At 55.4% G+C, this 13,273-nt stretch overlaps 1 protein-coding gene across 4 annotated transcripts in view; it reads right to left on the bottom strand.

The window, feature by feature from the left end:
- The window catches only part of DNMT3A (DNA methyltransferase 3 alpha), a 98,501-nt gene that overhangs the window by 50,661 nt on the left and 34,567 nt on the right, over positions 1-13,273 (bottom strand). For all 4 annotated transcript variants that reach the window (XR_014234820.1, XM_082356869.1, XM_082356868.1 and 1 more), the window contains exon 3: positions 6,908-7,012. Coding sequence is in view for 3 of the 4 variants with exons in the window: in XM_082356869.1 (XP_082212995.1) it covers positions 6,908-7,012 (105 nt within the window). In the remaining variant the exon portion in view is untranslated. The remainder of the gene's footprint in view (positions 1-6,907; positions 7,013-13,273) is intronic.

Raw genomic sequence — 13,273 nt, 5'->3', positions numbered from 1 at the left:
GCCCCTGCTAGCTGTGACAAATGGATGCAAGAACTAGCACGCCTGGTGAGTGGCGGCCCATCCGGGGTTCCGCTTCCAGCAGGGACACCTGTCCACCTGGAAGAGGGCCTGGCTGTGCTCTTTGAAGTCAACCTCAAAGGATTTCAGGGTGAGCTGGAGCCTCCCTTGAAAAAGCCATTACGTAGAGAAGATCCAGGTCGTATTTAAGTAAACCTCTTTTGCAGTTTTTTTCTGTTTTCAACCTCTACATCAAGGCCTAGGGTGACAGGTTGGGTGAGAAGGGAACTCAGCATGGAAAATGGTGCTTTCTTGTCTGTGCTTCACGAACCTTTCTGAAGTTTCTGATGGGTGTCTCCCCACCCCCGCCCACCCCCGCTGGGGCAACGCTCATCCTGCCCCACCCTACGGCGTGACTTCATAGCTTTAATCACATCCCCGCTCAGCTCTGTCTCTCCAGACTGGAGAGCCGTAACCTCTCTTGTCTGTCCTCACTTGGCTGCCTCGCCTTCCCCTTCATCGATTTAGCTGCCCTTCCCTGGAGCTTTTCCATCTCCGTATATCTTTCTTGAGGTGGCAGAACCGAAACGCACAAAATTCTCTAGGTGAGGATGATGAAAGAAGACTGGCGTCAACAACTCTGCCCAGATGCGTGTGCGGAAGGTCCCTGCAGCAGCGGGAGTGGGGCAGGTGCAGCTCGGGCTCCGGAGACGCCCACGGGGTCCTAGGAAGCCCACGGGGCTCGGGACCGGAGGGAATGAATGCCTCTTGCTGGAGAGGGCCTGGAACATGTGGCTCTGGGGAAGGGGCCGGGGAGGGATGAAAATAAACAGGGGTTTTTGGAAAAACAAAATGGAGATTCTGGGATTTCACTCAGATGCTCCCCCAATAAGACCAGATATCTAGATCAGCCTCTGAAAGGGCCCCTGCCAAACCTGCTCCCTTCCAGAAGTCTCGGTCTCTGACAATACCACTGCCACTGGCCCTGGGGGCCGGCAGCACCTTCCTCCCTCTCCCTGGTCCACAGCCCAGCACTGCAGGCCCTGCCAATTCTGTCCCATCACGGCCGCCCCCCAACAGGCTGTGGGGGCATTTTTTGGCCCCAATGTACCCCATCCTAGCTCCCTGCATTCTTTTGTGCTCAACCCATCATGCTCACGGATGCCAGAGTGAGCTTCCCAAAACATGACGCCCATCACTTCACACCTCCCACCGTCTCAAAAATCCTCCAGATAAACACAGCACATTTTTGAGAGGATAAAATATAAACCCTCAGGCTGCCTGCAAACTACCTCTCCACCCGAGATCAAAGGTGTTCTTAAATGAAACCCTCGTCCCCTCAGCCAAGCCAGTCTGCGCACGGTCCGGCCTCCCCCCAGCACGCCGGGTCCCCGCGCACATGCGTCCCTGCACACGCTGCTCAGGAAGGTCCTAGGTAGGGAAACCTCCCACTTTCCCCTGTCACACATCACCTCCCTTCAAAGGCCCAAGTCCAGCCCCTCCCCCCAACATGTCTTCGGCACTTTAGGTCCAGACCACGGGCCAGGCTCTTGGGGTACTGGATGGCTCTGTGAGCGCTGGTTTGACTGATCAGCTGGGGGAATGAGCAGAGGAGACTGCAGGGCACCGTTACAAGGAAAGTCTCTAACCTCGCGAGATGTCTGACAGCCCTGTTTTCCCCACGCCTTCAAAAGCGTGACGACACAGGGGAACGGGCAGCAGTGGGCCGACACAGGCTCACAGGCAGGGATGCCCCCTGAGGGGCCGGGGCCCAGCAATGGGAGATACCCTTTCAGGAAGTTTTGTGCATAAAAACAAGGGGCACCAAGTCACCGAGTCAAGGTTCCAGGGGTTAGTGAAGGAGCCCTTCTAACCTGGACACAAAGAGGGGATTTGAGCTCTGTCTTAAGAATCAAACGGTCGTATTAGGTGGGAAAATGAGCCAATACTGCAAAGGCCCAATAACTGAGTTAAACGGTACTCGGCTGGCTTAAGCTGCAGTGGAACGGTCCCGCAGCTTCACACTGCTTACCGCACAAGTCTTTTGCTTTGAAGTGGAGCAGTTTGGCCCTCAAGAACTCACTCACTCAGGCGTTATGATGGAGGCTCAGCCTCCAGTGAGGAGTGAGGAGTTACGCTGGCTGTGGGCCGGTCTGGCTGAGCTCGGTGCCTGCTCCCGCCCCCTCCCCCTCCCCCTCCCCTCCCCCTCCCCTCCCCTCCCCCTCCCCCCCTTTCTGGGTTATTCTTAGCAAGAGGTGACCTCAGAGTGCTCCCACTGAACAAAAATAACCCTGGAGGAAGTTGATGAATATAAATTTTCAATGAATAAGTGCATATACCTAGTAAACAGGGCGGGGAGCCCTGAAGGGCCGGTCCCCACCCCAGGGTCTGGCGGGCAAGGGCAGATACTGTCCCTCCTGGAGCCCCAGCGGTAACCAGCACATAGGACAAAGGCGGTCGCAGGGCAGTCTGGGTCTGTGATCAGGCAGGAACCAGCTTCGGACACCCTCACTTGTTGCTCTGCAACGTCCTCGGAGCCGGTGAACAGGAAGATGCCTCTTCCTCCCAGCCGACGCTCACACCCACACACAGGCCCACACTCTCTGGCCAGCAGAGACCAGCCCTGCACGCTGCTGTCCCCTCCTCTGGTCGTGGGTACTGGCCAGCCGGCAGGCCCCGCACCCAGGTGCCAGCTCCCTTTCTAGGCTCCGCCCAGCCCTGAGGCCGGCTTCCTGTTTCCTGTTGCTGCTCCGGCTGCGCGCATCCTGGCTCTGAGGCCAGTGCCACAGACCAACACGGCCGCCCGGCTGAAATGGGCCCACCGCTCACTCCTCAGACCACCGCAGCCTTCCCCACTTACCCGCAGGCTCCCTGGTATTTGGGTCAATTGCCCTGCTCAGTTCTGTTTTCTCTGGATGCTTTTTGGACCAGGTCTACACACTTTTTCAAACAGCCCTGCATTCATATGTTATCTTAAAGCGAATTTGGGATACCCAGTCTTCCAGATGGTGTGGCTGGAGTGGCAAGGAGGAATGAGCACTGTGGGCTCTGCAGTCGGGAGGTGTGGAGTCCGAGTCCGGATCGTCCTCCCTGAACCTCAGTCTCTTCATCTGAATGTGGGGATGGTAATGCCAGTGGCCTCCACCTACCCCACACAGGTTCATCGTTGGCATCAAATGAGGTCACGGTGTAGAAAGCCCTTGCAGACAATTGAGTGCTGCACCACTCTGAGCCTTTCTTCATGGTCGCTGACCTCAGTGAGTAGGTAGACAGTGCAATGGGGGTGCCTCTAAACGGCAGATCTGGTGGAAGAGACAAGCTCTCCCCACCAGCTTTTCTGTGTGAAAAGCCAGGCTTTGGTTTAGGTTTTTTAAATTCCCAGTCCACCAGGAAATGGTACTTTTGTAAAACACAAAATCATGCCTGTGGATGTGGGGACAGTATCAAATTGATATAAAGGTTTCTAAATGCTGATTCTCAAGTTCTGTACAGACAGGTAACAAAACAGTTCGCAGACTGGTGCTTCGCAGTCAGGTGTGTGGACCAAAGCCCGGGATTGGTGGGCTGATATCTTGTCTTACTTCTTAGTGTTCATTTTAATTTCACAGTCAGTTCAAAAGGGAGAGCCAATGTGGGTCACGATGGCTGCACTGGGCTTCATTTGTGAGACAGGCCTTGGTGGGCTGTGATACCGGGCGGGTAGAGAGAAGGGAAGGCTGCAGAACAGCTTACGAGGCAGCGGGACACACGTGCTTGGGGTGATCAGGGAGCAGCGAAGAGGCGCGGTTTCCTTGGAAAAAGAGCTGGACGCTGAGCACCAGTGCAGAGGCAGGAGAGGTCACATGGCAACGAGGCAAACGGAGGGTTCCAGGTCTTGTCCCATGAGAATAAAGCTCCTAGAGATTCTTGAAAGCGACGTGCCCTGGGCTGTATTTAGTGTAATTACAGGTGGCCTCCTCTCTAGCACATTAGGTTGAAACAAGTCTTATTTATTTGGCAGGTGCTCAGTAGGTGTAATGTGTTTGTCACCGAGAAAGAGAGGGCCGGGGGGTCTAGAGAGATGCTGGGGGCAGGTGAGGCCTGATCTGGCTGAGGGCGCAGCCAGGAGGCTGACGCAGGAGCAGGAGAAAGTGGAAGGCACTCAGGGACAGGCAGGCCTCGGGGGCAAATTCTGGAGACGATGTCACAGCCTCGGGCCGGGGGGCGGTGAGGACACCACTGGATGTACCTCGTCCCGCCCCGTCCAGCGGTGGATATGCAACATGTGCACCAACGTTTGCACTCCCAGCACTGCTCCCTCTGTTCCACCTGCCAGGATTCGAGCCAAGCCCACCCTCCCACCCCATTTCCAGGCTTAGCTCGATGACACACACTCAGCTGCTTTAAAGCTCCCTGGTCAATCTGTTCCCAGGGCCACAGCTGCGCCAGAAACCCTCCCTGCTGTGCTCCTCGGCTGGGGAGGGGCGGAGGCCTGGGCCAGCACCTGCTCCGCAAGTGAACCAGGTGGCCCGAGGCCCAGGAGACCGTGGGCTGGCCCTGAGCTGCAGCACAAACTTCCCCCACGTGGGCTCCCTTGGGGTCCACGGGCCTGCTGTCGGGGAAGACCTGCTGGCTGTTCTCTGTTCCCCTCACCGTGCAAGGGGTCCCTTTCACAACAGCTGCCTCAGCCCCATGCCTCCCCAGTCAGCGTTGCCTCCCCACGCTCTCTCTCCCTTCCCAGGGCCTCACTTAGGACTGGACCACATCCACACTGACCTGCACGGGATGTGCACCGCTGCCCACTGGAGCTGCTGAGAGGCCGATGCCAGGCTCCCACCCGAAAGGCCTTGTAGACCCCTGGCCCACTGGCCTCTCCGGGGGTGGGGATGTCGGTTTATGACGCTGCTGGCCCTGTGCATTTGGAGCCCACTTTGCTGTTTGCACAGCACCCCTGGAGGTGGACAGGGCAGGTATTACCGGCAGCCATATTTTACCAATGAGGAAGCAAAAGTTCAGAGAGGTTCAGTAATTTGCTAAGGTCACACAGCTGGGAAGCAGTAAATCCAGGGCTGCTGCTTCTGTTTCGGGTAAGGGCAGGACCGACCTTTGCTGACCACTGGCTCTTTGGTGTTTTAACCCATTTAATTCTCACAGGGGTCTAGGAGGAATGCATTTTTATCATCTCTATTTTTCAGAACGGGAACCCAAGGTTCAGGCAGTGACTTGTTCAATGTCACACAGGTGGTCAGTGGTGGAGCTGGGATTTAAACCCAGGTCTGTTGGATTTTAAAGACAGTGCTTTTCCTTCCATGCTGGGCACTGTTCCAGGCCAGGGGTGTATGACCCCCTGGGCGTGCCCCTCTTCCCTCTCATCGTCCATCTCTGGACACACTTCCACACTAACCCCTGATTTCCCTGCACCCTCTGATCCTGGGGCCTCACCCCACCTCTCAGTGATGTGCCCTCCCTTTGGTTCCAGGGACTCACAAATGTGAGTCAAAGGGCTGCCAGGTCCCATTTGCTACAGGTGGTGGCTCCCGTCCCCAGCACCCGAACCAGGGAAAGGCGGAGTTTGCTCTGCAGATCTCGAGCACACGAGCAGCTCAGGTTCTGAATGACAGGTGGGCTCGGACTCAGCCTGCACTGTGCCCCTCCACTTTCTCCCGCCAGGTGCCCTGTGAGGGCGGGGAGGAGAGTGGAGGGACCCCCGGGAATCTGGGAGTGCAGCCTGGAGTCTGCTGCAAGCTGAAAATTCCTTTGAAGTCCCATTTTATCTTTCAACGGCATGTGAATTTTTCATTCCAGGCCATAAAATATCCATGTCTGCTTTAATATTAAAGTGTTTAAAATTACTTACCAGTTAAATGACTTAACTTCTTCCCCCCTTCCCCTCCAAATCTCCAAGTAGAAGTGGCAGTGGTGCACTTCAGTGCCCTGCGGATTCCCAGACCTCCCGACTCCAAGGAGCCCCCTCACCTCCAGCTGGTGCAGCGCGCCCTCCCTCCCTCCCTCTGCTGCCCCTTTCACTGCAGCCACGTTCACCCTGCTCTCTGCCCCAAGGAGGAAAATCCTGCCCTGCTGAGAACATTTCCTTGAAGGGCTGAGTTACAAATGCGGGGCTCCTGGCTCCTCTTTACCTTCTTGCTCCAAGTTTCCCATTCTCAGCTGGAAGGGACGAAAAGAAAGGAACCAGCTGTGGCTGGAGCTGGCAGATAACTATTGTTCTGCCTCTGAGTTTAAGGCATAAGGGAAGGCAGGCTCCTGCCGCCCACGGGCCTTGCCCTCCGGAGCACTCCTCATCTTGGGCAACCCCAGTGTCCCCCCCCACCCCACCAGATTCAGAGGCAATGGCACCCGGAAGCCCGGGGTCTACACTTCTACTGGACTTACACAGCGCCCAGCCCTCCTCCTCTCTTACAGCCTGCATCTCTTCCCTACTCACTTTGATCAGACTTCCAGACCTCAGTTCCCTTCCTCCAAGTTCTCCAGGTGGGGCTGAGGCCCAAGGTGGGTGTCTGGATGGGGAGGGAGGGGCCCGTGCAGGCAGGCTAGGGAAAAACAAGTCCCACCCTCTTGCTGCCCTTCCAGAATGAAGCTGAGAGTCAGGGGCCTGGTTCAAGTCCCACAAGACCCACAGCGCAAGTCCCCTGGCCTCTAGGGGCCTCCAGTTCGATGCAGAAAATAGGAAAGTTTGGGGGTGGTTTTGGGGGTCCAGTGAATGGGGAATGGAATTGGGCTCTACAGCTGGAGGGGTACACTCCATGCCCCAGTCTTAGCGTGCCCAGGTCCCTGCAGGACACACATCACTGGCATTTACAGTGTGCATGTGCACGTGCGTGCGTGCGTGTGTGTGTGCGTGTGTGTGTGTGCATGTGTGCGTGCGTGCCTGCGCGCGTGCGCACTTGGGCTGGGGGTACGCCACCTCACTCACCGGAGGGTGCTTGCGCTTCCTCCCAGGCCGCCCCACCTTCCGGGCAGCTGTGCTGGGCTCCTGCCGCTCCTCCTTGCCACGGGCCTCCTCCTGCTCCTCTCCCTCCTGTGGGCACAGACACAGCCTGTAAAGCCAGGGCTGGACCCCAGAGCCCTCCCCAGTGTCCCACCCGCAGGGCAGCCACGCTTCCGGGGTTGTGCCATGCTGGTCCCCCTGGCAGGGATGGTCTTCACCCGCTTCCTGACTGGCAGAGCTGGGCCACCCCTGAGGGCCGATTCAACTTGATCCTCAGGGGACTTCAGAGCCGCCCCGCTGCCCCAGCAGAAAGCAGCTCTCCCTCGGGTGGACACGTTCTCTGAACCACAGAATCGTAACACATGCTCTGACAAAGAATTTGTTTCTGGATATGAGTTTATTTATATGAAAAAAATCTAACACAAGTACAAAAATGATTAATGCTGTATTTAATGAATCACCTTTATTGAAGAGAATAAAATCACATGAAGAGAAGTATGACATGTAGCGATGTCTATTGGAAGGACATGCAACCCTTGGAAGGAGAGGCCTACCACAGACCATGGAGGGCATTACAGCCACTGTACATACACCTGCCCTGAAGCATCTGCCACATCGCATAGGCACTGCATGTGCCTGTCACCCCGCGGGAGCATCTCAGGGACCGTGTCTTGGTTCATCGTGATGCCCCTCCTTCGCTGAATTTTGGACCAGAGTTTGGTTTTGTTACCACCCTTCACCTGGCACGTGCCAGGGCCGAGCCCTGCGATGCTTGTCTCGTGGGGCAGACACATAAACCTAGAAAGTCCTCCTGCCTCACTGCTCCAGCCTGGCCACAAACCACCCACAAGTTGCTTCTGACTCAGCCGGCTCCAGCATGACTAATCATGAGCAAAAACTGTGTTGGGGAAGGAGAGAGAAAGGGACCCTGACCCAGCAGAGGCCCCTCAGGCTGCCATTCGTGCCCTGCATGACGTCAGCAGCCACAGACATCTTCACAGTCCTCCCAGGGGAGGGCACCAGCCCAGAGCCATGCTGGTGCCACAGAAAAGGGGAGGTGCACAGATTCCCAGGGGATTGAATCGAGGTGGCCCTCAATGTCCCACTCAACTTTCATTTTTTGTGATTTCAAAATAGCTTGTGGTTTGCCACATCAATTTTCAGGTGATGGTGGGACATGCAGATGGAAACCTACTGTGACCAGTCATAGACATGAGACCAGTGGGAAGAGTGGCACTGGCCACCTCTGTCCATCCATCCATTCGAGGCACATCTGGGACAGACCCGCCCAGGAAGGAAGGAGATTTAGGAGGGAGATTCAGCATTGCAGCTGAGAGTCCGGGAGCCCTCCGAGGACATGTGAGTGGAAGATGACAGAGGCCCCAGGCCTCAGCACTGAGGGGAGACTCCAGTCAAGTGGCAGGAGGTGGAGAGAGTGTTCAGAGGGGCAGAAAGGGGACGCCGGTGTATTGTGGGTGCAAGAAAAAAGGGAGCTGCCAACCCAAGAGGCAAAGTCGACAGATGCAAAGAAGTCGAGGGCAGAGCGATTTGGTTAGGCGTGGAAATGGTCAGCCTCAGACGGAAGCTGTGCAGAATGACACGGCAATGAGGACCAAGGGGCCAGAGAGGGGCTGGAGAGACAGTTTAAGGAACCCAGCTGAGAAAGGTCTGGAAAAGAAGCCAAGGACAGGGAGCCCAGTGCCGGCTGTGGACAGGAGGTGAGGGTCCAGGGTGGTGAGAGAAAGGCTGCCCCAGGACCAGAGACCCTTGAGAGGCTCTTTTCAGGAAATCATGGCAGAGAAACTGTGAGGGCAGAAAGGCCGAGGTGGGGGACAGCCAAGTGGCGGAGAGGCCTACATGACAGCTCTGTGGGCCTGGACTGAGGGCGGCTCAGGGCCACATGCCCCGTGGTAAGCCAGGCCTGCTGGTGCTGAGCTGTCTTCTGAGACCCCACAGACACCCCTATTTAAGAAACAATCACTTGGATCACACAGAGAGAAAATATTACCAATGCAGCTTAACGTTTGTGAAAGTTCCAACTGAATCTACCCAAGGGTAGTGAATTTCAGCTGAGATGGTGCTTTTGGTCAGGTTACACCATGGCTAAAAGGGCACCGTCTTGATCGTGCTGACCAGGTAACTCGGCATTTACAAAACAGTTGGAGGCCACGCAAGGTCGTGGAAAGGCATGGGGCTTAAAGCAAACCAAAATGGGTATGAGCCCGGCTCGTCCATGTGTTAGTTCCCGGACTGTTCTCTCTGAAACTCAGTTTCCTCATCCATAAAGTGGGGGTAGGAAGGTGTCCATTCTGCCTGCTTCTCGGGTTTTTAAGACGACAGATGACTAAATGCTTCATACCCTTGCCTGTTTTGTTCACTGCTGAATACCTAGAGCCTACAACAGACTCAGCACATCGTGGGTTCTCCAAATGCCCCTCGATGAGAGGACTTACATATCCCCCGGCAGCAGGAGGCCCACCCAGCCCCTGTACTTGCCTACAGAGCACTAGGCCACACCTAGCCAAACCTCTGACCGTTGCTCGTGGCTGGGGCCATGGGCGTGGAATGCACAGGTAGCAGCCAAGAGGGGGTGCCAAGGTGGGTCAGGATCAGTCTGGGTGGCCGTGGGGTCTGAAAAGACTCCTACCACCCAGAAATTCTGGGCTCTGAACTATTTCTTTAGCACACTGCATCTCTTACAGAGGGATTCATTTGATTTTCTAACTTTTGCTCTGAACTAATCAGAAACGGGAAAGCCAATCAGAGCCTCAGATTAGCACTAAGGAACCACAGTTACCAGGCTGCCTGTGCTGACTAAAAACAAAGACACCTGCTGTTTCAGGACCGCCAAGCCCCAGCTTCCATTAGCATATGGAGAAAGCCTTTGGGGGCCCCTGATAGGCAACCCCTGTGCCATCTGGAGACTTGCTGTCATTCCTCACCTCCACACACGTGCTCTGCCTGACACACAGGAGATGCTCAGCACATCCTTCCCTGTTGAATTTAATTCAATGCAACACCCCCAAGAGGAAGAGGTGGAAGACCTTGATGCCAGACCATCTGTCCAGGTCCTGGTGTATTGAGAACGGGGAGCCCCCAGGGCCATGTCCTGAGCCTATCCCTCGGGCCCAAGCGGGGAATGGCACCTGATGCCCAGTCCAACACTCTGCCCTCCGGTACCCCTGGGGTGTGCTTAGGAAACCAAGTCTCCACGAGAGTCCAGGTGGGGAGTCGCACCCAGGTCTGAGCGACTCTGGCCCATACCCTTTCCATCTAGCCCTGAAGCACGGCTTTGTGAAAAGCGTGCCGTTTTCGGTCAACACGTCATTCTCCCGTGATACAGCGACATCGCGGGGCAAAGGGAGGTGGCGATACCTTCTGGTCTGGGCCTGCCCGCATTCACACCCACAAGTGAGAGGGGTAATACACTGAGAAGGGCAAGCAGATGGCTCGGGGCCGCGCCCCTCAAGGAGGCGTATCAAGCGGTTCATTCTCGCATCTGTCATGGGGCCTGTTTCATTCAATATCTTTGCTGATGGGCTGAGCAAAGGAATGTAAAATATGCTTATCAAATCTGCCAGTAGCACTGAGTTGGGAGGCGTCACTAATACTCTGAAAGGGAAGAATCTGATCCACAGTGACTTGGAGCAGCTGGAAAACAGTAACAAATTTAGCAGGAACAGCCTTGAGCCCGGGTTGGTTTCCTCATCTGTCAAGTGAAGGGGCTGAATTAGTCAGTCCTTCCAGTGGGAGGAGGCAGGAATGGGCAGAAATTCTAGTGAGGTGGGCTTTGAGGCGGAGAGGGGGCAGGCTGGACTTTTTGCTCTGCTATTTACTCCCTAGTCCCTTCGAGCTATTTAACCTCTCTAGTCTAGCGTTCCTCACCTACAAAATGGGGATAATAATATCTACTTCACAGCAATGGTATAACAATTAAATGAGGTAATATATGGAAAGCTGACACATGAGAGTCACTCAAGAATCGCTAACTTCCTCCGCTCCGCAGGTCCTGACCAGAACTATTCACAAACGTGCATCCCTCCCTCCTCCCCGTCCCTCCCCGCCCCCATGCAAACCCCAGCTCACTGCCCGGCATATGCAGCCATCACTCAGTGCTACAGACAAACCCCAACATCTGGCTGGTACCGCCGCAGTGAGATACTCAGGAACACTGGGGCTCCGTGATCCTTCCAAAATGCAAAGCTGATTACGTCACTCCACAGAGCTTAAGCCCTTGCTGAGGGGGCTCCCAGGGCCCTGCAGGATCAAGCCCAGCTCCTTAGCCCGGGTGAAGGAAGGCCCTAGGATCTGGCCAGCACTTCCCACCCATCGTAAACCGACCACGCCAGGTGCAAATGTGGGCTGCTCCCTCCCTGGGACATTGGCACAGACCCTTGCTTCTGCCCCGACTACCTTCCCCTCACTTTTCCAACCTCACTTCCTAGATTCCCTTCCCCTGGGCCCCTCCTTCCCATACCCCACCTAGACTGAGTCTATGGGTCCTTCCTCTCCCATAGCACCCACTATCCAGCACTGCAAATGCCAGCTATCATCATGACCAAGCCACAAGCCCCTCGAGGGAAGGAACTCTGTCTTATTCACCTTGGCGTCCGTCCCCAGTGCCTAGAGCGATGCACCTGGCACAGGGCAGGCACTCAAAATACTTGATGAGTGACTGTCACATAGTAGATGTTCAATAAACAAGTCCATGCACACAGAGAGAGGCACGTGTACAAATCCACAAACCTGCACGAATACAACCAAGCAGGAGGCTCCAGTGCCGTTCTGATCTTTATGACTCAAAGTCAGGAAACAGGATGACTACAACGTATTTTCTAGTCTTAAACATAATCATGTCACTTCAATTTATGTAACTCTTTACAGTTTTCAAAGCCCCTCTACATTTGGTGGCCTTTTAGATTAGGTAGTTACCATCAGCCTCTCTCAACTTCTAAGGCTATGATTTGACCTACATTTTAACACAGCTCACTGGATGGATTATTTTAGGCCACACACAACTTCTCATTCTGAGGAGCTGGGCCATGATGATAATAATCTCTCACATTTGTACAGTACATGGTAATTAACAAAGCATTTTCACATACGTTATTTCATTTTATTCTTATGCTTTACAGAAAGTAGAGCTGGTATTATTTTTTTCCATTACGCAGGCGGGAAATCTGAAGCTCAGAGTGGTTACCTAACTTTCAGAGATCAGAGAGCCAGCAAGGGAGGCCTTTAGAACCAAAATTTAAATCTTTTGATTCCCAGCCCTTGGGTCTTTCCACAGCAACATGCCACTATACCCTACTATGCCGTGTGCCCCTGACACGTGTACACATGCATGACCATGAGCAGGCAGGCAAGCCAAGGTAAAGGTACACGCTGGCATTCACACGCATACATCCACACGCAGTTGTCTCCGGGACCTCATGCCTAGACGGGGACCCCTCCCTCTAAGAGAGACACATCCCACGAGGCCCTCACCCAGAGCCAGCCAGCCAGCCAGACGTACGTGCTCCCTTCAGAGCGTACACCGGATGCTACTGACCCAGCATCCGCTGAGCAGATGTCTCAAGTTGGTGTTTGAGTCAAGGGGATGAACTTGCCGGATCTAGCCAGCCACTTGCCCGGGCCCCCTGGGACAAGAAGCATGTACAGCTTTTGCCAGCTGGCTGGCTGGCCTCCCAGGGCCTGTCTGTGGTCATGGAATTCAGTGAAACGAACTGGCTTCTCTGGCAGGCAGAGCCCCGTTCTGGGTGCCTGAGTACCAGGCCCAAGACCCCACAGAGCACCCCGCACACACGTGCACACACGTGCACACGCACATGCACGGCAGGCCCAGGCCGGGCCGCAGGGTGAGCTGCAGGAGGACGGGCGGGGAGGGCAGGGGCACCGGGAATTGCTGTAGGTGCTCCCACTTCCGCGCAGCCCTCCCAAGCCCCCCGTCTTTTCTGCTCTCAGTCACCTCCCAAAGCTCATCAGTCCTTTGTTTCAACTACTCAACAATATTCAACAGATATTCACTGACTGCTCAGTGGGCTTCGTACTATAATTATCGATGAAGGTCTTCCATGACTCCCAAAAGGCCATGCTCCCAGAAGGCAGTGTCCGTGTCCTGATGGCCCCTCCGACGCCCGCACAGCTCCCAGGCACCTGCGTACTGTGGGCTTTGCCCAGGCCCTCCGCACCCCGTGCACCATGCTGGGGCTTCACCGCCTTCCGGAACGGAGACTCCCCCCAGCACACACCCAGCCCACAGCAGCCCAGCCGTGCCCACCCCTGTGGTCCTAGGGCCACCATGAGCCCAGGCCCATGGATGTGCTCAGAAACATTTACTGAGCACCAGCT

The sequence above is a fragment of the Balaenoptera borealis genome (genome assembly GCF_965194805.1).
Source record: "Balaenoptera borealis genome assembly, chromosome: 15".
Classification (NCBI taxonomy): domain Eukaryota; kingdom Metazoa; phylum Chordata; class Mammalia; order Artiodactyla; family Balaenopteridae; genus Balaenoptera; species Balaenoptera borealis.
Note: the sequence above shows the minus strand (reverse complement) of the source record. Positions and strands in the feature narration are given on the sequence as shown.